Below are 27853 nucleotides of genomic sequence, written 5' to 3'. Positions count from 1 at the left end.
GTAATTAAAAAAAAAAAAAAGGTTACACCTGGGGAAAACGTTTCGGAAGTTTTATCCTGAGAGAATAGAAAAAGTACGATAGCAAACTTCTCATTATTTTTATTAAACTATCCAAATTAAGGATATAATTTATAATTTTTAAATGTCTAACAGTTAACTTCACTTATTAAATTCTTATTTCCCATAATCATGAAGGTCCACAACTAGTAATTATAGACTGCTATAGCAATACAACCCATAAGGTAATAAAATAGCCAGTACATTTGGCAAGACATGCAGAAGTCTTATCCAGGCAAACATTACTTTTAGAACAGCAACACGAATATAAATACTAACCAAACCAAGAGCTGGTGCATAAAAAAATATGCACAGAGTACTTCTATCCACGCATCCTGCTAGACGACTTCCAAATAGCACAAGTTTCAACTTATCCAGCAAGCTTAGGATGTATGGCTGCTATTCCTTTCCAAGCCGCTCTCTCCCAAAGTCCTTCAGGGTTTACCACAAGTGCGCCCTGTGAGCTCAGAAACAAAGAAAACTTTTGAGTGACAGAAATGCAAGAAGAAATAAAAATTAACTTCGAATAATCTCAACAAACAAAAATGATCATGAGTCAAATAGTTTTTTTATATCACAACCTCAAAAGGAAAAGGGATGACTGAAGAATCTTTTTGAACACAGTGAGCAGCAACTGCAAGCGCGACAGCCCAAGCGTTTTGGTGCAGGGCTTTTACCCCACCATCCTGTTCGTCCTGCACCAGTGATGGGGTAAAGTTGATTGATTGCTATTCAGAATCTTCACCAAATTCTCTATCTGAAAGCTCATCAAATGTCCTCATGTCAAGCTGATACCGCAGGATGCCCCCAATCCCACCAAAACCCCTGCAGAACTGGGAACCCTCCTGCGATTTGTTGGTGACGAACTCAAGGGTGCATCCAAACCGCCTATATTCATTGGCCAACCACTCTAACAGGGACATATTTTCCTCAACATCCAGTCGTGCTGAGCTTGCGGAATCCTTAAAGTTGTCCTGATTAACCTCTTGCTCCTTGTTCAGGTGTTTTATCACAATCTCTTCGGTGATGCTATTTTTCAGTACATATCTAGTTATATCCAGATTTTCCCACACGATAAGTGTCTCAACAGCGCCCATCTCTAATGCCTTCAATGTGTCATCTACACCAAATACATACTTCCCAGTGTCCTGGCTTATCTCCTCGAAATAGTTTCCTATCAAGCGTTTCTCCTGTATGAATTTTACATTTGACAGGATTTCTGATGAAAGTTCAATTGCCTGATTAAATCCATTCTCCCCTCCATAAGAAACATCAACTACGTTGAGAATTTTAGCTTGAAGTCGGGGATCAAACATATCAGACTGACTCAGTTCAGTCTTGAAGTCTGCTGATCCAGCAAGAATTAGTCCAGAAACATTAGGTTGGCTGGTCGAGGGATTGATAAAAAACTGTGTAGCAAGTTCTGCTGTCTTTCTCACATAGTTATGGCGCTTCTCCATTCGAAGACGAGCAAATCGAAGAGCTGATTGCCCTCCTCTGCCATGCTTCTTTGGGAGATCAACAGTAAACTTATGGAGCACCTCTCGAGTGTTACCGCTTAGAGTTCCAAAAAGAGTCCCATTTCCATCCATGACAATAAAGCCGAACTTGTCATCAGATTCCAAAAGCTCATTCAGTGCTTCTGTGTGGAACTTGTTGTCGCATAGGTAAAGAGATGCATTAATTGGCCTGAAAGGCTCAAAGTCAATTGTTACCTTCTTTTCCTTCCCATCTTCATTTACAATAGTCCCAGTATAAAGGACAAGCCCATTGGGAGGAACCTTGTTATAAAGCTTAAGTCTTTGCTGAGCAGAAGTGATCGCCCCCAACACGGACTGGCGATTGACCCTGCTTTTGATGTTCGAAGCAGTTCCAAATTCATCACCGAGCATCTTGGTAATCCGAGAGATCTGGTCCCGAGGAGGTACAATCAGAGAGATCATGCTGGTCCCATTACCTCGAGCAGCTTCAAGGGCCTTAATCAGCTTCTTAATTTTCCATATCTCAATATTCTTGTCAGTGTCGTGGGCATCAGCCATCGTGCTGTTGAAGTACTTTGGAACCTAGGGCAATACAACACAAGCAATATTACATCCAGAGATGACCCAGAGACACAGATACAAACACACTTCAGATTCTACAAGATAATAAAACTATGGACAAAGAATGAGATACTTAAAAGAGCACGGATAATCTAAAACTTGATGTAAAACATTTAATAACTAATAGTTAAAAATTAGTTAACCATAACGAATCCCTGTTGCCATAAAATAAAAGAGAAACAAAAAGAAAATCATATACAACTAAATGCTTCAAGGAATCAACAATATAGAAAAGTTCCTACAAGTTAAAAAGCCAGAACAAGATCAATCCTACTTATGAACTTGTATCAAGAATGTGCATGCCATGGATGAAACTCTAAAATGCATTAATCAACCATTTTTTTTGTATTTCACTAACGAAGCTATAAAAAGTAGTTGATAATGATGAGGGTAAAATAAAAATAAGGATAGAGTTCAACAAATAAAGTATTATTTTTTTATTAAACCATTTTTCTTTGTGCTTAATTATTTCATAAATACTGAACCTAGCTACTTTCATAAATAAAAATATAATTTTAAAAAGAAAACTATAAAATAATTTCATAGACCAAACAAAGTCGAAGTTACCGATTCAATTTTGTACGAGGAAGCAAAACATGAAGTTATATCAGCGATATAAATACTTTGACATGAATTAAACTTGAGAGCAAATTACATACAGAGACCGAATATGTTATCGGCTAAACCGTTTAGACTTCCATAATTCGTTCAATAAGATTGCAGCCTCGAATGCGTTGAAATAAAAGCAACACCAGAAATCGAATTATCATGAAAGAAAATAAGAAATAACTCAATCGGCTAGGCAATCAAAAGACAGACCGATCATGAACCAGTGCAAAATTTAGCAGCTAACTAGACAACCTAAATCAATACCGATAATAATCTAACGTTACAAAAAAGCTAAGAATCATCAAAGTCTTCCGATATCATACCAGAGTGGTGATAATCCAGAATTAACCGAAATAAAACAATAATAGAACTAAAGAAAACATGAAAATCAATTAGTTTTTGGAATAACAAAGAATTAAAAGCGTAAAGAAAGGGAAGAGCACCTGAAGACGGAGAATAAGAGACAGAAGTGGCAGATCAGACTGCCCGAAGAAATGAAAAAGAAGACGAAGAAGGAGACGTTCGGTTTGCGTGAAGGAAGGAGGATATTGTGGGGGGGTACTTTATTCTTTTCGGTTTCCGAATTTCAGGATGGGAGTGGCACTGGCACTTAATTGTTTTTTTAGTGTGTACTCCCAGCCCTAATTTCTAACCATGGTTAGGTTATAGCTTGGCTTAACAAACCGTGGTTAGGTCCGTTAACACAGAATTTTGGGGCTTCTTTTTTTATTTTATATATATATATTTATTATTTATCGGAAATTACTTCTTTTTATCCAGTTAATCTTAATCCCAATCTAAATATAAGGAAAACCTATATGTAAATCTAATATATAAATTATATTTAATAATTTACTAGTATGTATTATACAATTCTTTTATCATTTATCTTTTTTATTTAAATATTTTACGTATAGATAAATTTATATATTTATCTCATTAGTTATTTTTAATTTTTTATTATACATTAATCTATTGTTAATAAATGTGTCTCTCTTATAGCCATAATTAACATACATATATATGATAATTAATTTTTAACACAATATATTAAATAATTATGAATTTTATTTTATTATTTATATTGATAATTAAATTTTTTATTTTAACAAAATTTTATATGTGACTTTTTTGTTGTATTATTGAAATATTTATATATTAAACGGTTACATGTTGATCACAAAATTTTTATATAAAAATATAAAAATATTTTAAACTATTAGTTGTTTAAACTATCTATTTTAAAAAAAAGTTAAAAAGTATTAATATATTTAAATATAACGTGTTTTAACTTAATTAGTGATTTATAATTTGTTATTCTTTTTGAGTATAATATAAATTGATAATGGTTGATTTATAATAATTAATTTATTAAAATTAAAATTTAATTAATTAACATATGTCAGTGATTGCACAAATAAAAGCTAATAAGATATTATATTATAATATTTATTATATTTATGTCGAAGCTTCCAAATACAGTGCTAATGTAGTGCCTGTGTGTGTTTTGTCTAAATGTTAACCGAAGGAAAAGATGATAAAACATTTTATACGCCCTAAATTATTTTATTTTTTATTATTTTTGTTTGACAACAAGGATTATTTAAAATTTGAATGTATGAAATATTAGAATACTTCTGTCAAAATTTTCGGATATTTTTTAAGAGTATTTATATTAAAATCCAAATATTTTCACATTATTTTTTATAAAATAATAGTAATATTTATTGGAATATATTTGGTTTATCTCTTTAACGTAACAAAATAAAATAATAATTTCCAAAAAAACTCAAAATACTGGTGGAACATTTTCGTTTCTCCGTACCTTGACCCGACCCGCCTTATTCCACGCCCCCCTAAACACCCGACCCGCATCCCCTTGCGCGCTCACGTGGGCCATTTTCACCCTCACAAACAGAGCCATGGGGCCCACGCCACAACTTTTGTCGCTGTGCCGTGGTGCGACAAAGTGCATCTCCATTCTCTCAACCCTCACAAAATCACACTAACCACACGCTTATGCATAAGGCTAAAACTGCAGGGCTATTCGCACCCCGGAACCAGAAGGAAGACGAAAACAACCAAGAGATGGAAGAAGTATCGACTGAGCCACTTGTTCCAGCTGTGAAGCCCGAATTAAAACCCTCCTCCGCCGACGCTCCGCCGGAGCCCGGCGGCGCGGCATCATTTTCTGCCGAGGTCGATGTCGGAGTTGGTGAGCTGGATAAGGATTTACTATGCCCGATTTGCATGCAGATTATAAAGGACGCATTCCTCACGGCGTGTGGCCACAGCTTCTGCTACATGTGCGTCATCACGCACCTACGCAACAAGAGTGATTGCCCCTGTTGTGGCAATTACCTGACTAACAATCAGCTGTTCCCTAACTTCTTGCTGGACAAGGTTTCTTAGCTTGCTTTTTTTAAGCTTCTCAATTTTTCGTTTGATATTCGAGATTATTTGGAGTATTTGTTTGTATGCATGCGCGTATATCGGCGTAGCCGATTGTGAGTGTTTCAGATTAGGATTAGAATTGAGTTTCATCATGATTACTGAGTAAATTGAATGAAACATGTTTCTATTTTAATTTCACCTGTACTTAAAGGTTTCTTGTGTTAACAAGTAAGCTTTAATTTCATTTTTTAAGTTACCTTCCGTCATTATATGGATTAATCTTGTTTTATGTTGATCATTTTTTTTCGCCGGGAGGAAATTTTTTGGGTCATTATTGACCTTAATCATTGCCAGCAATATTTTCTTCTTAATCAAAGGCTTGGGGTTATTAAAATAGATACCTTATTTAACTGTTTTGAGTTGTAATTTCTGTTGCCGATGCCAAATCTTGGTTAAGTCCAATTTGATGCTAGACAGTCCTTCTGGGGTTGGGATGTGAAAAAGAGTTTGTATGAGAAGGAATGACTTCCAGAAATGCATTAAATGGGAGGTGGAACCAAGAGAAAGAGTTATCTTTTGGCAAGACGAGTGGATGGATGGAAGATTTCTTATGAATCAATTCCATTGATTTATGCTATCGCCCGTAGCAAAGAGGTTTCTGTTAGGGATTCTTTACAGGACTTGTTGGAGAGTGGTACGTGGCTAATCAAGGTGACAAAGAATCTCAATGACTGGGAGGTTAATGAGTATGACGCTTCTCCAATTGCTATCTAAGAGAGTTCTTAACGGGGACAAGGGTGAAGTGGTTTGGGTTCTAAGCTCAAAAGGGACATTCTCCATAAAATATTTCAACTCCCACTTAGCCAAAAGAGTGGGAAAACTTATGAGAAAATTTAAACTGATTTGGAAAGCCAATGCCTCGCTTATGGTGACTATTTTTGCATGGAAAGCAGCAAGGGAATGCATCTTAACCCGGGATAAATTGATAAGGAGGGGTAAGTCTTGATTAATGGATGCTATTTGTGTAAGAGAGATGTAGAATTGTGCAACCATATCCTTTTGTGGGGCTCTTCTGTATATCGGCCATGGCTTATGGCTTATGGTCTCTTGGGGTTAATTGAGTAATGGCAAGGGAAGTGAAAGATGAGATGCGGGTTTGGGGTGGAATGCGTAAGGATAAGTGATCAAGTCTTATCCATTTGGCTACTTTTTGAGTCATACGGAATGAAAAGAACAGAAGAGCATTTGAGGGTACAGAGGTAGGTTTTGATAGACTTGCAGATACTTGGTTCTAGATCCTAGATCTTTTGATTAGGAGTCTTCCTTTTTATTTGTGCGGGGAATTAGGTGACCTTATTGATATTTTAATTGACTTGTAATTATTCTATATACAGGTCTACATCCTCTTCGTGCTTGGGAATATATATTATTTTTTCTATAAGAAAAGGTGTCTCTGTAACCTGGCTGTGCATGGTTAGTTTAAGCTGTAAGACTAGTAAGAATGTGTTAATGATTATGGTTATATGTTCGATTCAATTGGTTTTTAGTGTCCCTGATATTGTTTATCTATGTTGTCTAAGTATGGAGATATCTTCAGTCATGTCTCCAAAACTAAGCTTAAATAGTAAGAAGTAGGACTGAGTGTCTGCCACAAGCAAAGAATGAGACCTCTCACCCCCTTTTTGATTTTTCTGTCACCAACCCTCTACTATTTCCATAAATCTTAGTAATGTGGCTATTTTTTCATTGTTTATATAATTTTCTTTATTTTCAACCAAATGTGAAGAGAAGTGTTATTGCATGCTATGAAATTGTTTACATTTTCTTTTTATTATAATAAGTCTATTAGCTTGGGGCAATATATGTTTCAACTTTCAAGGAGAGGGTGTTGCTAAAGATTTATAATAGGATGTGCTTAACAGTGTTGAGTGAATTGAAAGTAAAAATTTTTCTATCTTGTAATTTTTCCCTTTTGGAGTAAAATTGTACTTTTATGGTTAAATTGATATTTTTTATAGTTTAACCATTGCTTGAACATAATTGGTATGTTGAAATTATCTACTGGCAATGCAGCTTATTGTTATACGATTTGTCTGTACCACATTTGTAGCTATTGAAGAAGACTTCTGCTCGCCAAGTATCAAAAACTGCATCCCCTGTGGAGCAATTTCGTCAGGCATTACAACAGGTCAGTTATCAGCAAACCAGTTTATCTTAGTGATACATCTAAGTGAATTCGCATACCATTGGTGTGGTTTGGGCATTTGGTTTAGTTTGTTAACCAATTTTGATCTCTTTTCTCATAAAGCCTTGTTATTTATATTTTTGCTTTCCTTTCTGGGCACATTTTATTTACTAATATTATTGATGAACTTCTTAACTTGAGAAGTATAAGTAAATTATCATATTTCTGAGTTTCACCATCTCTATCCTGCTGTTATGAAACTATATTGTTAACTTACAATGAATGTGATGTTTCTTTTTTAAGGATGACATGGTCTCTTGATTCTCATGCAGGGTTGTGATGTGTCAATTAAGGAGATGGACCACCTCTTGACGCTACTTGCAGAGAAGAAGAGGAAAGTGGAGCAAGAAGAAGCTGAAAGAAATATGCAAATCCTACTAGACTTCTTGCATTGTTTACGGAAGCAAAAAGTTGATGAACTTAATGAGGTTGGTAGCCAGGGTTGGCACTTATAGATTCGTGGCTGATTAATTTTCGATTTCTTACTTCACTTGTTTTCTCACTATCTTTTGAACTCTTTCTTTTTCTTTAACATGTAATAATTGATATGGTCTTATCTCCAATACATAGAATTTATCGTGGCATCTGGTGGCCAATGTGGCATGCTGTACTTTCTTCTGTTAAATATTTCAGGCAGGATTCATGGGATTGTTGACTTTGGTCTGCAAATTTGTATCTGTAATTTAAGCGCTTTGCTCACATCACATGGAATATTCACTGTAGCAGTTAGAATAATTAATGTGTGTGATAATTGGTTCTTCTAATGATCTTCCTCCAAATCTTTTCAGGTTCAAAATGATCTCCAATACATTAAAGAGGACATAAGTGTTGTTGAGAGACATAGAATAGAGTTATATCGTGCAAGGGACAGGTATTCTGTGAAGTTGAGGATGCTTGGGGATGACTCTAGTACAAGAAAGCAATGGCCATTGCCATTATTAGATAAGAGCAGCAGTGGTCTTATCTCTGGTTCTCTTAATGCAAGGGGAGGGATGTCTGCTGGAAGTTATCAGAACAAAAAGTTGGAAGGCAGGGGTCAACTAAGCTCTGATAGTCATGGAATGCAGAGAAAGAATACTTTGAGTGGGTCAGATTCCCAATGCTTTAATCAATCAACTCTTTCTGTGGCAAGGAAAAAGCGGGTCCATGCACAGGTTTGTGATTTAACATGTTTCATTTTTGGTTTTTGGCCTTCGATCATCTTTATGATACGTAACTGTTCCCTATAATGTCAGAAAAATTTGAGAATTTCAATGATAATGTGAGTGAAGAAGTAAACTTAATTTTCATTGTTCTATTTTGCTTATTAATCTCGCTGTTTCACACTGTATTTGGCTTTGGAACAACTACAAATCATGTCCTCTTTCCTGATTATTCAGACATTTACATGTGAACATTTTTGCTGTCATGCAATCTTTTGGTGTCATGTGAAGGAACTATTCTGGTAACATGGTATTTGTTTACATGCTTAAATAGGTAATGCCCTCTCTACATTTAACTTTTGTTCAAATAAGCTCACTTTCTATATTCACACTCAAATTGACTTTGTACAATTGCAATTTGTTCAAATAAGCCCTTCAATTATCAACTAACTTAAAGTCTGTTAGTCAATCACCATGTCATTGGTTAGTCAATCGTGATGACATCACATCATTGTCCAAGTCACCAAAACCAGGTTCTCTATCTCTCTCTTGGCAATTTTCCATGGCTCCTCATGGTTGTGGCAGAGGAAAGAGACCCACGAACGGCCATGGAAAATTGCCAAGAAGAAGGGAGAACCTGGTTTTTCGGTGACTTGGGCAAAGATATAGTGATGTGGCATTTAAACAAAGGATGATGTGACAGCTGACTAATGCATGTTAAGTTGACTGTTAATTGAGGGATTTGAGTAAATTGCAATATGTACAGAGTCAATTCAAACGCAAATATAGTACGAAGACTTCTTTGAACAAAACCTGAATAGTAAAATCGGCAGTTATCTATTTAAGCCTTTTTGTATATGGTTTGACTCCCGAGGCCCTAGGTGGAGTGCAAATGAATGCTTTGGATACCTCAATGTCTTCAAAGGGACAGTTGCATGTTGAGGCTGGTTTCCGCATGGAAGTATTATCTTCTTCTTGGTTTTATCATGGGAAGTTATGCATGATAACAATTATTATAATTATTTGGAGAGCTTTAATATTGTCTAGTGGAGAATAACAAGACCTTCTGATTGGCTCTGTTTACCTTGACTTTTGGAAAATGAAGCAATTTGTTAATCTTGTTGAGCTCATGGAATGTTATGTTAAACACTGGTGATTGTGTATATCAATCTTTTTGTCTCTGCAACTTGTGAGAAAATTTATCTTCAGGATTTTTTGATAGCATCAAATATTATGGATTCATTGGCTGACTGGGTTAAGATTATTTTGCCTTCCAGTTTAATGATCTACAAGAGTGTTACCTGCAAAAGAGACGCCAGTTGGCAAACGAACCACATAATAAGCTAGAAAGTGATAAAAATGTCATACACAGGGATGGTTATAGTAAAGGTCTTGCAGATTTTCAGTCTGTGCTGACTACTTTCACTCGTTACAGGTTGAGTTTCTAATTTTTGTGTTTCAGAGAAGAACTACTAAACTGTGTTTTTGTAGAGTGTTCGTCTACTTTTAGCTTATCTGTTTTGCTTAATTTTCTGAAACAGTCGTTTGAGGGTTATCGCTGAACTTCGGCACGGGGATCTATTTCATTCGGCCAACATAGTGTCAAGGTGCTTTTTCTTTTTCATATGAGTGGATACTTGGCTTTGAAAATATGGGATGATGCATTTGACTGGCTTCATGTTGTATATGCTTGAGAACATGTTAGATACCCAATGTCATTTTGTCCCTGAGCAGTTGTAGGCAAGGGTTAATTTTAGGAGCTACTAGTTTTCTGATTCTTCTGCTCAAGAACCCACAAACCATCTGAAGCTGAAGGGAGCAATTTCTTCCTTCCTTCCTGCTCTTCTTTTTCAGTTATCAAGTTTCTTTATTAGGGATTGTCAGTAATGACTTCTCAAATTGAAAATCTCTGTTCAGATACAATTCAAATGTTGGTCTTCATTCCCCTTAGAATCTTATAGAAGTTTATGTCTCCTCTTATTCCTGCTAGTATGTTTAGACAAATCATGACTGAATATCCTAGGCTTTTCATTCCTTCAAAAAACAAATCTGGGCTTTTAATGTACTCTCTCTCTCTCTCTCTCTCTCTCTCTCTCACGCACACACACCACCCCCACCCTCCCCCCCTCCCCCCAAAACACTCAGTTTGCATCTATTCGGTATTCTGTGATATTCTGTTGGAGAGTGCAAGACCCCTTTTGGTTTTGTTCAAGGGTCATCCTCTATATCCTCTTGAGAATATGGGGGAACTCAGACATATTTTAACTAATTTGTAATATTCTATTTTTTGTGCCTGGGTGGCACCCCTTGGTGTCTTCTCAATACACTTTCTTTATCTTCTTGGATAATAATGTCTGCTGAAACTTTGTGAAATTATATTTTATTGCAGCATTGAATTTGATCGTGATGATGAATATTTTGCCACTGCTGGTGTCTCCAGGCGCATCAAGATTTTTGACTTCTCATCGGTAAGTTTTTTTAATATTTGAAGTTTTTGGAGAAAATAAATTTCTAATTTTATTACTTATTTTTTGTATTTACATTTAGAAGATATATATATAGTGGTTATCCTTATTCTAGTTGAACTCTAATTATATAATATAATTATACTATTAGAACTGTAACTAATATAGTATTTTACTTAGCATGAAATCCTTATTAACACTCCCCTTCAAGTTGGTGCAAAGATATCATACATGCCCAACTTACAAATCAGGTTCTGAAAAGATTTGTTGCATAGTCATTTAGTGAAAATATCAACCACCTGATCGTAAGAAAATACATGATATAAATATAAAAAGCCACCAACCACCTTCTCATTTATGAAGTGTCGATCATTTTTAATGTGTTTTGTTCTGCCATGTTGAAGTGGATTATGAGTAATGTTAATTGTTGCTTTACTGTCATAAAATAGGGATAGTTTCTCGTCTTTAAGCAGTTTTAACCCCCTCATTAGTTTTTGCAATCATAATAATTCACATACTCCTTGAAGGATTGCTTTATAGTTTGCCTCAGCACTGGAGCGGACAACCACACTTTGTTTCTTATTTTTTTATGTGACTAAGTTGCCTCCTACAAGTTTGCAGTAATCTGTAGTTGATCTTCTATCACCGAGGGACTCAGCCCAATTAACATCTGTAAATATTTCTATTTTAAGGTGACCACGCTTAGAAAAGAGTAGATCTTTTCCTGGTGCAGACTTCAGGTATCGTAATATGTGGAAGACAACATGTAAATGAGTCTCATGAGAGTCATGCATGTACTAGCTCACAAGACTAACTGCATATACTATATTAGGTCTAGTATGTGAGAGATAAATGAGTCTTCCAACTAGTTTCTGGTATTTTCTCATGTCAACTGATGCACCACTACTTACTTGCAATTTGTGGTTGCTTTCAATAGGTGATTCAGTCGGCTTGCAATCCATCATACTAGTCTCTTTTTGTAAGTTTATGATATACTTCCTTTGAGAAATGAATATTTCTTTATTGAATCTGACAACTTTAATCCCCAAGAAGTATTGCAATTTTCCTAAATCTTTTATTTCAAACTCTTGAATAAGAAGTTCCTTCAACTGGGTCATCTCCTTTGTGTCATCTCTAATCACCACAATATCATTCATGTAATTAATGATAAGAGTGACCTTACCCTCACGATGTTTGATAAACAAGGTATGATCCGCATTGTTTTGTTAATATCGAAAAGAGATTATAACTCTTCTAAACTATTCAAAGCATGCTCTTGGAGACTGTTTTAATCCAGATAAGGCATTTTTAATTGGCAAATTTTTCCTTGTGTCCTCTTATCTTCAAATCCGGATGAAATTTCTATATACACCTCTTCCTTTAAGTCTCCATAGAGGAATGTATTTTTTACACCAAACTGCTATACGTCCCAATTAAGGTTAGTTGCGTAAGACAAAAGTATTCTAATTGTGTTCATCTTCGCAACAGGTACAAATGTCTCCTGATAGTCAATCCCATAGGTTTGAGGAAATCCTTTAGCCACAAATCTAGTTTTGTACCTTTCGATTGATCCGCTTGCTTTGTGTTTTATGGTGAACACTTATTTGTAACTAACTATCTTTTTTCCCCGTGGAGGTGAAACAAGTTCCTATGTTTTATTCTTTGTCAGTGCTTTCATTTCTTCAATCATGACTGTTTTTTACTTGAGATCTCTTAAAATTTATTTCCAATCTTGTGGAATAAACACAGAGAAAATAGACAAGACAAAAACTCTATGGGAGTGAGATAGAGAGTCATAGGAAATAAAATTAGATATAAGGTGCTTAGTGCAAGTTCTCATTCCCTTTCTAATAGTAATAGATTTATCTGATAAATTACATGAGGAAAACAACTCATCAGTATCTTCTGGAACCAAAGAAGATTCTTGACCTAGAACAGACTGCATGATGAGTTTTTCAGACTTTTCTCTCATTGAATATCTTTTCAAGTCTGTTTTATTTAAACGTCCAATATTATCTTCTTGATTGAGACTTTCTGCAGTAGAATTCTCTCCCTGGATATGACTTTCAATTGTTACCCAATTAGGTATCACTTCTTCCTTCTCACTCTCTCCCTAAAGAGGTGTTGGGTTTGAGTTAAAGTAAGACTCATTTTCCTTAAAGGTAACATTTATAGTTATAAAGTATTTTGTAGATGGTGGATGGTAATACTTATAGTCTTTTTGGGTAGAAGAATATTCAACAAATACACACTTAAGTACTCTAGGTTCTAGCTTACCCACATGTCTAGTATGAATAAAGCACACACATCCAAACACTTTTGGGGAAACAATGTAGGAATTTTTTCCTTACAAAACCTCTATAGGACTTCTAAAATTCAAGATCCGCAAAAGCATTCTATTAAGAAGATAGACAGCTGAGAGAACTGTATCTTTTCAGTAACTCTTTGGTAGATTCATAGTAAACATTAATGACCGAGTTACATCCAGTATGTGGCTGTCTTTTCTTTCAGCAACCCCATTTTGTTCACTGATGTAGGCACAACTTTTCTGATGAATTATCCCATTTGATTCCAGGTAGGCACAGAACCCATTATACATATATTCTCTACCATTGTCAGTTCGCAGAATTTTAATTTTAGCACTAAATTCTGTACATTTCATTTTGCGGAAAGATTGAAAATATGAAAATACATCACATTTTGTTTTAAACAGATAAATTCATGTTAATTTAGTACAACAGCTAATAAAAGTAACAAACCATCTATAATAAAAAAAAAGGTATTCTAAGTAGGTCCCCTCCACATAAGAGTGAATAGTTATAAAAGGATCAGTACTTCTATTATTACTTAAATGATAAGAGCTTCTCTTATGTTTAGTAAGTTCGCATGCATAACAAAACAAACAATTCATAGAAGTTCTTTTAAATAACTTAGTGTATAATTTTTCTAAAATAAAAAAGGAAAGATGTCTCAATCGGTACTATTGTAGTATCTCCATATTGACTTATTTATTCCCAATAGTTGTTTGATTTTCAATTAAATTCAGATGTCTATCCAAGACATATAAGCCATCTTGCAGTCTACCAGTGTCAATTCTCTTCCCGGTTTGAAGATCCTGAAAGATGCAATGATTAGGAAAAAATTCAATTTTACAGTTGAGATATCCAGTTATAGCACTAATAGATAAAAGATTGTAAGAAAAACTAGATACATGTAAAACTGAAGACAGTGTAATAGTATAAGTACAATTAATGGAATCTGTTCTTGACACGGGGGTGTATGACCTATCTGCTATACGAACATTATTCCCTTTAGTACAAGAAAAATATGTTAAGAATTCTTTAAAAGAGTCTGTCATGTGTCTGTTAACTTCAGAATCTATAATCCAATTATCAGGAGTAGAAATAGGATGAGCAATATCTGAGTTTACCATATTTGATGTGTCAACAGTTGATGGAGAGTTAAATTGACTCAAAAAGCGTTTCGGAGTTTGAATTTCTTATGTGGAAAAGACTCAAACGGATAGTGAACCAGATATTTTCCTAAGTTCAAAAAAATTTGCTTGAACTCTTTTGGTTCCACCTCTTCTTCATCCCCGACCTCTAATTGGTCTTTCATGCAACTTCCAATAAGTTTCCCCAGTGTGTCTTGGCTTGCTACAATAGTCACACTTCCATATATTTCTGGGTTGATAATACTGAACAACTAATTCAGCATTTTCAACTGGTACAATGTGAAGCATGACATTTCTTCTACTCTTTTCTTGTTGAACATAAGCATAAGTTTGTTCTAATGAAGGAAATGGATCCTTACCAAGCATTTGGATCCGTATTTGATCATATTCGGTGTTCAGACCAGCTAAAAAATTATGGATTCGCTCTCTTTTTATCAATTTCTGAAATTTGACTGCATCTGCAGGACACTCTGCTTGAAAATTTTGATAGTAATCTAATTTCTATCATAATTCGTTCAGTTCAGAAAAATATTGAGAAATAGTCATATCTTATTACTCTGTGCCATGAAATTTATTATAGAGTTCATAAATCTGGGCGTCATTACCCATCTGTGAATATGTAAGAAATGCTGCATTTTATATTTTTTCGGTAGTGAGGTGAATATGTAACATATATGTTATGACAATATGGGGTTGCATAGAATTTATGAGTCATAACATTACCAATGAACTCTCAGAGTCCCAACTATTATATTCTAAACTACCAACATGTGGTTTCTTCACCTCATTAGTAATGTAGTTCTGCAATCCTCTAAATTTGATGAACAATAAATAAGATTTTGACAAAGTAAGATAATTAGTTCTATCAAGTTTTACGGAACTGATTTGCAATAAAGAGTTATCAAAACTAGTAGCACTCATCTTTTTTGTTTTTGTCATATTAGAATGTTAAAAATAAGAAGAAAAAATACCCAGTAATGAAAAACAGACTTCGTATCTACACCAAGGAGCCAAAAAAGGACCAAAAAAACTGGAACCATATCTAGCTCGGCTCTGCTTAGGCGCGGATGAACCAAGTTTGTGTTTACATTTAAAAGATATATATAGAGTAGTTATTCTTATTCTAGTTGGACTCTAATTATAGGATATAATTATTTATTATTAGAACTCTAACTAATATAATATTCTACTTAGCATGAAATCTTTATCAACAATATGCTTAACACTGGCTTTTAATATAGCATCTTTTCTTTCGTTCTAATCAATAAGTGTATGGTAATTGATGCAGAGTACCAAATAGGACAGAAATTCTTTACTTTTTTATTCTTCCTTTGATATAGAATTTTACTGCCTAAGTTGTTCATCTTATTTTATATTTCTATCGATATTGACTGATATAGGTCCCTATATAAATGGAGAGCACTAGGGTTGAACTATTTAGTTTTCTAAATTTAATAAAATTACAGAAGTGAATTTTTCTCTCAAATATCCTGGTACTGCATGATTCAGAGTGCGTTTTAGCTCGCCTAAGTAGATTAGAAAATATAACTCTATTACGTAATAGAACTATTGTACGATTTAGGAGTATATAATTATAGTTTTAATAACTTTAGAATTTTATTCTTTTGTATTCAGTTTTCCTATTTGTGTCAATAGTATTATTTCTTAATCCTATTAGTATTAGTATTTTTTAGGTTAGAAAAAGAAATATTATTAAGATCGAGAAGAGAAAATGTACAGGATATATTAGTCTAATCTTATTTGGGAAGGGTTACTTAGGAAGCATTATAAATATCGTTGAGAGACTTTGGTTATTCAAAGAAATATTTGAAAGTTTCTTAATTTTATGATTGTATGATGCAATCAAAACTTTGTGTGAAAAACCTGATACTCGAGGATTTTCTTTTTTTCTGCAATTCTGGGTTCTGTAAGAGGAAGGAGATTAAGGGTCGTTAAGAGGGCCTCTCTTTGCTGGGTTGTGGGTGATATGGCTGGAGTGAAACACAAGGATCTTTAGGGATAATTTTTTTTTTTGTACCAAACAACTGGGGATACTGCCCCCTATACAAAAGCTTTACAATGTAGTTAGTGAGTCAATGACATGCTCAAAATTCACATCACTAATCATGTCATGTTCTATAATAAAAATCCAAAATAATGCATCTACTCATCTCTCAATCTATACAAATCAGTTGTTTTACCCTCAAAAGTTATAGAATTTCTGTCTTTTCAAAGAACCCAAAATAAGGATAGAGGGGGATAAGTTGTCTCTTGATATCTCTTTCAGTTAAGACATATGATTCCTTTAAATATTATTCTCACTCAATGTTACATAGAGATTCTCTGACCATTGTTTCTGGTCTCATATTCTTTATTCTCTCTTTTTTTTTTTGGGGGGGGGTTCTTCTTTCTTGACATAGTAACATTTCGTTTCCTATAAGAGAAATGTTGACCATTGTTTTTCAGGTTGTGAATGAACCAACTGACATGCACTGTCCTGTTGTGGAGATGTCAACACGTTCTAAGCTTAGCTGCTTGAGTTGGAACAAGTATGCTAAGAATCATATAGCAAGTAGTGACTATGAAGGAATAGTAACTGTTTGGGATGTGACAACCCGGCAGGTAAATATTGAATTATTCTTGTTACTTCTTAATCTTGATATCTTCCTCAGCTAATGTTTGTATCTTTATTTATGTATCATCATAAAATACTTCATTTTCTACACTTATTTGTAAATGATTTTGGCAGTCCCTAATGGAATATGAAGAGCATGAGAAGAGGGCTTGGAGTGTTGATTTCTCATGCACAGAACCATCAATGCTTGTATCCGGAAGTGATGATTGTAAGGTACCTCTGTTTTTTTTTCTTTCTCATTTCAAAGAAAATCTTCCTCTACTTATGAGATCTCTGCTTTACTGTATATTAATGCAATACAATAATGGGATTTTAATGCCACCATCATGCGAAACTATATAATGGAACTACAGTATGCTGTATCAGGTAGTGCCAGGAAGTGTCTTTCCATTGTCAACCCACTCATAATCACCAAAAGTGTGCCTGTTGTAACTCACTCAACGTAATCTTGAATTGAACCAGTTTGGGTGATTTGTTAATGTTACTTATGCTTGATTCAAAATGATAATATCCCCCCTCCTTTGGCTGGGTAAGTGCAAGTACGAGGAATAAGGTACAGTTTCACTGAAACTTTCACCTGAATGTTGTCCTTCCACTTTTTTCTTTGAGAGAAAATGAGATGATTCACAATAGTAAGTCGTTGACATGTCGAGCATAACAAATCCTTATTAAGTAATGGTTTTTTAAGGGGGCCAGCTTAGGGGCCAGGCCTCTCTCTGACCTGATAACTAATTTAGCCTCCCGCTCAGCTCTATCAACAGGCCTTTTCTTTTCCAATACTTAATAAGGTCTCTCATGGCCAGATTTTTATTGCAGCCTTCTCTACCATAAAATTCGACCTTTAGGGTCAACCCGCAGCTTCTACAAGGAAGGCGGCGCAAAGGAGGCTCGAGGGCTTGTTATGGAAGATAGTAAGGGCCAACAAATAGGGAAAACCAAAGTTGTTTTCTGGTCCCACCTGAGCCGAATGGTTAAGAAAAGATAATAGTAGATATTGCTAGTTGTCTGGTCATACCCAAATAACAATATTCCAGAGGAAAATGCACCTAAGATCAAATATTTCGAGCCGGCTTCCATGGAAAATTCAGATTTTCTTTTTGATGCTGCGAGTACATAAAAACATAAACTTTGAGGCTCAATAGCCAAATACATGGCAATTGAATCATGAGCAGAGATCATAAAGAGCATACTGCAAGTAGGAACTGGAATTAATACACTGAATTCAAAAGCATCAAACCTCTCTTTTTTGGAAGAATCAGAACACATCGAAATGGTACCAGCCGTACTTAATAATAGAAGGATTTGGCAGAAATATGTAAAATTGTCCTTCCCAAAAAGATTATTGTAAGCAAGGTATCAAGAGAGTGTCGCCTCTGTATGAAGGGATTAGAGATACCTAGAAGAACACAAAACGTCAGTAGTGGTTCCAAGATACTCCCTACAAATGATGGATTAACCTTTAAATAAAAAACTCAAGGTCTTGAAACAATGGTCTCTAATTGTAACGTCTCGACCCCAATATTGAGGCACAGACGTACGCATACTGTTCCCAACTAGTGGGACCTACAAAATAATAATGTGCTCAGCTCCAAAATTAAGTAAAACTAATCATCTATTGTAATATATACAATATTTATATATACAAAATATGAGGTTCAAAACGTAGAGTTTAACAAAATGATACAATAACCTCAAAAGACAGATTAAATACTAAGCAGGGTACCCTCACGTGTCCTCCTCTCGTCCGGTACTTTCTCCGTGTTCACCTGATCTATAAAATATTGGGGTAAAATTTAACAAGTTTCACTAGCTCAGTAAGTATTCCCACTATTCTAATACTCTAGTTAGGCATCATGCAAACACACGCATATATGTAATAAATGCAGTATTCAAAATTTCCCAACCAAAAGTTCTTTCTAATTTTTCACAATGCTTTTAACTTTACAATCTTTACGCTTAATAGTTCGATAATTTTTAATAATTAATTTTTTATCTTGTAACGTTACATGTACACATTCTCACTCAAATATCACATTTACATTCAAGTTATCACATTTACATTCAAAATATCACATTTACACTCAATATCACATCTAGAGTTTTATTGCGGGATGTCATTTAAATCGTCATTGAGGAAAGGTGCAAATGATCCTCCCATCACATGGATAACACTCACACATATCGATATTGGTCATAGTAATGCATTAGCTAGGTGACCCGCAACACTCACAATATGCCTATCTATGTTTGAAGTAGGTTTCATATCTTTATTCATGTGCAAGTTTACCACACTTTTCGCTGAATTTCAGCTACACATACAACCTGCCCTCCTTGACATATAACTAAACGAGTATGATTTCAGGATTCTTACACTCTATGCTCTTACCAAAGTGGCTTTCAGGTAAATCTAAAAGCACCTTCAGATTGACAAAGAGATTAAGTTCTTAACTGAAAATACACCATTTATCAAGAGGGCCAAAATTGAACTGTCAGATGGCTAAAGGTATAAGCTTTATCCTCTTATCATCTTGTAATCCACCCCAAGGATAGAGTTAACTCTTGATTGACCTCGTTATAACTCACAATGACCTCAAGAGTCCATAAGCCAAACTCCAGAGCCCATGTGCAATTACAAGTTTTTTTACCACTCTTATATAAATAACATGCATTTATAAGAATTCTGCCTCTTTTAATCAACTTATCTAGAGGAAGAATACATTTCCATTTTGTCTCCCAAGTAAAAAATACAGTCTCATCATTGCCATTATTTCCCACCGTAGACTCCTTCATAGTAGCAGCCTCATTGCAAACTATTACATAAACATTCAGATATATCTGTGATGAGGCACCTCTCTGAATCTAGCTATCTCCCCATAATTGCACTCTCTCCCCGACCCACCCTCCAGCCATTGCACCCCTAGAAGCTCCCCCCTCCCCATGCAGGTCTTCCATAGCCCCATCCCGTGAGATTTCCTCGGAAATTCAGAAAACCATCCCCTTCCTTCTACCATGTGTTTTGCTGCTGTCTCTCTCCACCAGTAACTTCCTTTTTCTTCCATAAATCTCCATAGCCACTTTCCTTGTACTACTTTATTAAACTCACCAAGCGATCTCAAACCCAAGCCTCTTCTAGGAAAAGGTTGTTCACCTTGTCCCATGTAAGCAAATGATATTTTCTTTCTTCCATTGTGTCACCCTACAGAAAATTATATTGAATCCTCTTCAATCTTTTGGCCACCGAGGAGGGGATAGTTGACAAGGACATGAGATAAATGGGGATACTTGCGAATGTTCTTTTCATAAATGTCAATCTATTGCCTTTATAACAAACCCTCTTTCACCTAGCTATCCTAGATTTAAATCTGCTCACCACCGGGTCCCAAAAATCAATCTCCTTGAATCTCCCAGAGGCGTTCCAAATATTTTATAGGAAGATTTACATTTTTGCACCCTAGGATTTTAGCCTTTTGAATTGCACCCCTGTATCTTTGAGCATCACAAGCTCGAATTTGGACCAATTAATCTTGAGGCCTGATATTACCTCTAAGCAAGCGAAATGCACGTGATGATAAGTGAGACCTTATCTTTCTGTTCACAAAACAAAAGTGTATCGTCCGCAAAAAATAGGTGAGTAACCTCTATTACCTTCTCACCCTTCCCCTCTTTCAAACTGCTGAACAAACGCACCTCTTTGTTAAGAGCCTCCATCACCACAATGAATTGTAGAGGTGAGAGAGGATACCCCTCCCTTAGACCCCTCAAATCTTTGAAACACTAGGATGAGCCTCCATTGACCATGACCGCAAAGGAAAATGCTCGTCCTAATCTATGTATGCTGCTCCACACCGAATCCAATCTATCTAGACTACAAAAAAGAAATTTCTAGTTCACATGATCATAAACTTTTTACATGTCCAATTTACATTAGACCCCTCTCTCCCTCCCTCTGAGAATACTATCAACCACCTTGTTAGCAATTAAAGCTGCATCTAGGATCTTCTCCCCCCCACCATAAAAGCATGTTAATTCCACCTATAACCTTCCTCACCATCCTAGATATTCTCCTAACCCAGACTTTAGTTAAAATCTTGTATGCTCCACTCACCAAACTTATTGGTCTAAATCCTTGATACTTGAAGCACCCTCCACTTCTGGAACAAAACCAGAAAAGTTGAGTTCAGGCTCTTCAAAAAAGACCCTATGCTCTGAAATTTGTTTAATGTTTCCATGAAGTCATCTTTTAGAAACCCCCAATTATGTTGGAAATGTTCATGTTGAAACCATTACGACCTGGGGCTTTCTCATGCCAAAAGTTCCTGATACCTTCCTAGATCTCCTCTTTTGTGAAATCCTGCTCTAAGAGGGATCCTTCACTAACCCCTATTCGGTCAAAATTGAGCTCATCTATCGTGGGCCTACAATGCATGTTTTCTGAGTACAAATCTTTATAAAAAGATGTGATTTCCTCTCTCAACTCCTTGTTACCTGAACCACCCTCCTCCTAACCTCCATCTCTTCCGTGTAAAAAACTCTTCTGTAGTGGCTGGCTATGCTATGGAAGAATTTTGTATTTCTGTCCCCCCTTCTCTTATCCATCTCGATCTTGCTTTTTATTTTCATTCCAGTTCCTCCATGATCAAAAGGTTGGCAAATTCTAGCCTAACCCTCTCTCTACTCTCCTTCTCCGCCCTCCCAAGACCCCTCTCCCCCTCCAAACTGTCAAACCTCTCAAGCCCCTTGAATAACTCCTCCCTCTTTGTAATATAGCTACCGCAAAAACCTCCTAACTTCAGATTTTAAGTCTCTTCATCATTGTTGCCAACTTCTTGGCTACTGTAAAACTCGCCTGTCCCTCTACTGCCAATTCCTTCCACCACTCTTGATTTTTTCATAAAAACCTGACACTTTCAGCCATTTATTTTCAAATTTGAACGGGCCCTGGCCCCAAACCATTCCATTCATTTCTATACAAATAGGAAAGTGGTCTGACATTGTCCGTTTGCAACAGTTTCTAGACATTTTCGGACATCTGAGCCTGAAAACAGGTAGAAACAATAAACATTCCAATTCTAGTGTAAGGAAGAATTCTCCCTTGAGTTAGACCACGTCAAGAAAACGCTTCAGTGCAAATTCTAAACATACTCTCTCTCTCGAGCACTCTGATCTACTTGGAACCATATTAAAATCGCACAATTGAAGGCGCATCCGACCTCCCTCTACACTCCTCTTGACTCTCCCCATACTGCCTCCCTATCCCTTCCTTCACCCTTCCCATACATCCTGGTGAAAATCACCTCTGATCGCCATAGGTTTGAAGAGACAAGACGCCAAACACACCTCCATAATCCTAAACCTAAATCTGCAGCACATTTTCCTCCCACATCACCATCACTCCACCGGCAGCCCCGGAAAGCAGGAAAAGGATCTCCATCTCACATCTCTTAACCTTCAGAGAGGATTTACCGAAATCCACCAGTCTTTCATGTCATAGACTCCTTACTATCCTAGAAACAGTGCCATTATACCCAATAAGAATCAAGTTCACCTAACACATAGGACATGGAGTAGCAGAAAATTGGGTGTGGTAGAAAGTGACTCAGCTGGAGGATGTAAATCACTGGACTTGCCAGGTCTCAGGAGATCATTACTTTCACTTCCCAATGGCTGGTGGCCCCAATGCTAAAACTGCTATTTCTGGAAGCTGATTGCTGGACACAGCCTGAAGAAGAAGAAGATGAAGCGAAGAGCCTCTCTTGGATCTTTCAGTGATTTTAATTCCTCCATTTGGATTGAGCTTAGACCGGGTGAGGTGGCTTTGAAACTCTTACTAGCCCTGGTAAACAATTTGCCTTTGTCAAAGAAAGAAGGCTTTTTTCATCAGACAAGGGACCTTTTTCTGAAAGGGCAGTCCTAGACTGGAATTTAAGACGCCTTTCTTCTCCCTTTCAAAATCAAGTCTTTTTGTTTTGACTTTTTTGGAAATTTCATGACCTAGCAGGGCAGAGAAATATGGCCCCTTGAGACCTGCACAATCTTTCTCTCCCAACTTAAACTTTCCCTTGAAAACCATATGACGGTTGCAGGAAGGGCAGCAGACCACCTCTCCCAATCGCACCGGAATCAGCATATGAGAAACCCAATAGTTGTTCTGCACCAGAGGAGGAGACGCATCATCGTAGAACCAACAATGTTCTGCTAAAACCTCCTTCTGTCCTTCCACCGAACTCTGAGTCGCAACTTGTCCAACCGCCAAGAAAAACCTCCTACAGCCATGTGCTTGATGCCCTCAGAATGATGTGTCGCCTAGTGGCCTCTTCTTGTTTTTTGCTTTTTTTTTTTTCATTTCCGGGAATCAGCCTATTCGGTTTCTTCCGACCCTAATTGACAAGGAGCCGTCTTCTCCTCTAAGGACTCAGACCCATGATCTATGACCTCTAATCCAGAAAAATTCACAGAGAGATCTAAAGAGTCATCTAATCTCCTATCTGAATGGATTAAAAGAAAATCTGGCTTTAAAGCCCATTTTCTGTTACTTTGAGAATGTCTTGCACTTCACCTTCCAAGATTGTGGAGAACTATTTCCTTTCTTCCTAGGAATTTCCTTGGTGATAGAAAAGCTATGACTAGAGGAGCCAGCCAGCCAGGAAAGGATAAGAACAAGAACTTAGGAATGGAGAGCTTTTTCTCATTAGAACAGGAGAGAGAGAACCTTGGCTCAAGGAGGGATTACGAGCTGCAGATGCTGCAAAGGACAGCTGCCTTAATTTGGTTTTTTGCTGAAAATGAAGTAGATCTATGTGAAGCTCAAACCTTTGCAGAGTTCATCAAGTATGTTGGCTTGAAGGAATATTAGTTGACTATTTTTTTCAATCTAATGGATGGCGATGAGCCAACTCCATTTCTTCTTTCTTTTTGTAGTTTTTCTTTTCTTGTTTTTCCTTTGGAAGATATGAAGTGGGTGATAGAGTGAGAGAGAATTTCGAACGCATTTATCTGTTTCAAAATTCTATGATATTCAGGGTACAATGGGCATTTAACTAATTGAATATTTTATCCATTCTGAATAATAATCAGGTTAAAGTTTGGTGCACAAAGCAGGAAGCCAGTGTTCTCAACATTGACATGAAGGCGAATATATGCTGTGTTAAGTATAATCCTGGATCTAGCAACTATATTGCGGTATGCTTATTCATTTGTGCTAATGTACTCCAAGTTTAACATAAATTTAGAATGGTTTTAAAGAATGTAGTTGATTTGTAGTTATAGGTAGTTATCTATTATTTACCTTCACCAAAAAGTAATCTATTATTTAATATGTTTTATTTCCACAGTAAGAAACCCTCTGTTTCATTTCTATTAGGTACCTTTTACTAAAAATAGTTACATGCTTATATGATGGCACTTAAAAACATCTGAAATTTTCGTGCTTTTTGGAGGGTAAAGAAGGGTGCTAAACTATTAAACCCGCTGGTATTTGCAGGTTGGTTCAGCAGATCATCACATTCACTATTATGATCTAAGAAATATCAGCCAACCGCTTCATGTGTTCAGTGGCCACCGGAAAGCTGTTTCCTATGTGAAATTCTTGTCTAACAATGAGCTTGCTTCTGCGTCTACAGACAGTACACTTCGGTTATGGGATGTCAAGGAGAATGTACTAGTAAGTAGCACGCTAAAGCAATCCTTTCATATAAAAAAAATTTATTTGTTTTTTTTTTCCTCAACTGCATTATTAGAAATTTGGTTCATGAAGCAGTGAAGATGTGCGAATGACTATTACTTGTAAATTTTTTGTATATGGGCGGCATTCCCTTGATGCCTTCTCTTAATATGCTATTCACACTTTTTATCTAATAAAATTTTTTTTTTATTAAATTCTAATATGACCTGGAAGTTTTTGAACTTTTCTTGCAATTTCTAAATTTCATCATTGTGGATATTTTTGTTTGATGATGGTCCTAGTAGTTGAAATTATTTATGAAGAGGATTGTGACATTTGTTGTATGCTAGCCTCTATATGAAGAATGAATAAAGGGGAGTTGCTTTTTGCCCTAGACATTCCCATGATCCCCATTAAGATAGTCGTCGGCTTTTTCAGATTGCTTTTTTTTTTTAGAAGTTGCCTAACCACTCTATACTTCTGAAATTATGTCAATAAGCACCTGAATTTTTTAATTCAGAATTCTCATTGTACTTCAAGCAAATTGCAACTAGAATTTTTGTCAAAAATTAATATCTAAATGTGAACACAGTATATGTGGATATGAGTACTTTTTGACGAAAAGAAAGGTACTCTTTTCTATAATAATGGAAATGATTATTCTTAGAAAAATTCATAAATCTCCATATCTCCTTTTTGTTCTTGAAGATCTTCAAGTCGCTTTGGTTTCTCTAACATTTCTAAGTTTTAGGCCTCTTTGTCCTCTGAAAGTACTGAAAAACCAAAAACGAAAATGTCTTAATAAATGGAGCAGTTCTAACTGGAACAAGAGTGGGTTGTGAATTATTTGGAGGCAGAAATATAAAGAGGTGTAGGTTTGAGTTTTGTGTAAGAAAAGAGAGGTAGATTTAAAGATTTGGGAATTCTTGGGGAATGATAGATTTGCAGATTACCCACTGTATAGAAAATTACTTTTTTTACTTTAGCTTATCTTAAGTGCAAGGCATGTGCCTCCACTGTCAAATTAGCATTTAATTTTTAACAGAATGTTCTATTTACTGCATGGATGTAGTCCAGGGACAAGGTCTTAATTTAGATCCTCCAAATACAATACATAATAGTTTTTGCAGCTTGCCCACATTGCTTTTAAGTCTATTGTTAATTGAGATTCTCCAAAAGTAAATACATACTAGTTTTCGTAACTTCCCCTTTTTTCTTTTGTCAGTTATTGTGTTAATTATATGCAATGAAATTCATCTGGTAGTTGAACTACTATGACTATGGCTCTAGCATTTAGCACTTACACATTTTGGGTCCTCCGACAACTTTTGATTAACTGCTACTATATCCCCCAACTGTGGCTAGTCCCACAAGGGTTTCAATACTATAGGAACCTCTCCTATTCTGCAAGGGGGGAAAAAACCCATAGATCCTGTTTCTGTTCATTTTGACTTAGGTATTACCTTTAGCTCTGTGAACATTGTTTTTTCTCCTTAGCATTCATCAACTTGTTTAAATGTGTTGAAAATTTTGATGAATAATGAGAGGAAAAATAGTCCTTATAATGGTTCATATTCACATTATAAATCAAATTTAACAAAAATGATGATAGAACTGAAAGCCTGTAATGAATTGCTCAAGGATCTCAACTTCCTACTTGGTAGTTCAGGGACCTAAATGATGGAGTCTGCAGTATTGGAGAAAACATTTTCTAGTATCTTACGCAGGTTTATGAGCCAATGATGTTTCCTCTTTGCACTAGTTATTGGCAGAGCAAACTTCCCTGGTGTCATCATAAAACGGAGGCTTGTAGGCTAAGCATGGAATTACCATCATTGTTACTATGGCTCTGATTTGCCTTTCAATCCAAGATGTGGGACTGTGGGAAGATTGAATGAATGACTGGAATGTTAACTTGGGACCTAATGTTATTTAGGCTGTGTTTGGAACAAGTGAACTTAACTTAAGGAGGGTGAGGATACAAACCCCTCACAAAATGAGAATTGAGACAGTACATTGACCTCTTAGACAATTATAAATGTACTTGAGACGATACATTTCGAATATCACTAATTTAGATGGAATTTAAAATAGATTGTCTCAATTCTGCTTAGAATTATCTAAGAGGTTCATTTTATCATTGTACAAGGGATTAGCATTATTTTATAATTAATATAAGTGACAGTATTCTAATGAACTCCATAAACCAAAAATGAGTATTTTACCTTTATAGATTGATGATAGTGCCTCATTAGCTATATTTGGTGGTGTTATGTTAGAAATACATGGAAGGTTAAGCTGCAAAATCCTCTGTTCAATGTGTTAACAGGTTCGTACTTTTAAAGGTCATCAAAATGAGAAGAACTTTGTAGGTCTCACCGTCAATAGTGAGTACATTGCATGTGGAAGCGAAACCAATGAAGTATACGTCTACCATAAGGTATTCGAAAATACTTTAAAACAACTTAATTCATGCATTTTCTCATGGGAACTAACTCTGAGTATTTTTGGTACTCTGCAGGAAATCTCCAAACCTGTAACATGGCACAGATTTGGTTCACCTGACACAGATGATCATGACGAAGATGCAGGATCTTACTTCATCAGTGCTGTGTGCTGGAAGAGCGATACACCTACAATGCTAACTGCTAACAGTCAAGGGACGATCAAGGTGCTGGTGCTTGCAGCTTAAATCAATCTGAAAATGGAAGATAGATTTAAGATGAGAAGAAAAAGTTGCATTTGAGTTAAACATCTTTACTTTGGTCTATTCTTGATTATGATGGCGTTCCAGTGTATATAAATGATCTAGTGTGAAGAAAGATAGATAGATGAATAGATATCAGTTTTTTTTTTTTTTTTTTTTTCATGTAAATTTTTACCATTTATAGGGTTGTTAAAATATACAGGCAACCTACCCTGATATGTACTATTATTTTACTCCTGGTTAAAGTTAATTCATTAGTGCCACTGGCCTCCTTTAATGGTGTAGTAGTTAAAATTAATCCTTCTTTTCTCTCTCTTTGTGAGAGTGGTTTGAAGCTGTCCGAATCTGTGCTTGAGATGGTCGTCCCTGGCAGTTTTTTTGAA

General features: G+C 35.8%; 2 protein-coding genes across 2 annotated transcripts; one reads left to right on the top strand and one right to left on the bottom strand.

Moving 5' to 3' along the window:
- Positions 1 to 158: 158 nt before the first annotated feature.
- On the bottom strand, positions 159 to 3361 carry LOC110814712 (eukaryotic peptide chain release factor subunit 1-1). Its single transcript, XM_022042270.2, has 3 exons — positions 3212 to 3361; positions 639 to 2120; positions 159 to 514 (listed from the first exon to the last, which is right to left on the bottom strand). The coding sequence occupies exon 2, from the start codon at positions 2094 to 2096 to the stop codon at positions 786 to 788; it is 1311 nt and encodes a 436-aa protein (XP_021897962.1). The 5' UTR covers positions 2097 to 2120; positions 3212 to 3361; the 3' UTR covers positions 159 to 514; positions 639 to 785.
- A 1381-nt stretch (positions 3362 to 4742) lies between these two features.
- COP1 (Transducin/WD40 repeat-like superfamily protein) lies at positions 4743 to 27754 on the top strand. Its single transcript, XM_088215635.1, has 13 exons — positions 4743 to 5171; positions 7273 to 7350; positions 7680 to 7835; positions 8196 to 8561; positions 9827 to 9984; positions 10091 to 10156; positions 10939 to 11017; positions 16935 to 17090; positions 17218 to 17316; positions 24178 to 24282; positions 24584 to 24763; positions 27093 to 27203; positions 27285 to 27754. Exons 1-13 carry the CDS (start codon positions 4788 to 4790, stop codon positions 27453 to 27455), a joined length of 2109 nt encoding a protein of 702 aa, XP_088071761.1. The 5' UTR covers positions 4743 to 4787; the 3' UTR covers positions 27456 to 27754.
- Positions 27755 to 27853: the final 99 nt, after the last annotated feature.

Source organism: Carica papaya, chromosome 3, assembly GCF_054855325.1.
Source record: "Carica papaya isolate Zhongbai chromosome 3, ASM5485532v1, whole genome shotgun sequence".
Lineage (NCBI taxonomy): Eukaryota > Viridiplantae > Streptophyta > Magnoliopsida > Brassicales > Caricaceae > Carica > Carica papaya.
This window is presented reverse-complemented; position numbering and strand designations above follow the sequence as displayed.

Coding starts and splice junctions, on each gene's coding strand:
- LOC110814712 (XM_022042270.2), bottom strand. CDS start 2,096: ATGGCTGATGCCCACGACACTGACAAGAATATTGAGATATGGAAAATT.
- COP1 (XM_088215635.1), top strand. CDS start 4,788: ATGCATAAGGCTAAAACTGCAGGGCTATTCGCACCCCGGAACCAGAAG. Junction 9,985..10,090: donor ACTACTTTCACTCGTTACAG/GTTGAGTTTCTA, acceptor TTTCTGAAACAG/TCGTTTGAGGGTTATCGCTG. Junction 24,764..27,092: donor ATGTCAAGGAGAATGTACTA/GTAAGTAGCACG, acceptor ATGTGTTAACAG/GTTCGTACTTTTAAAGGTCA.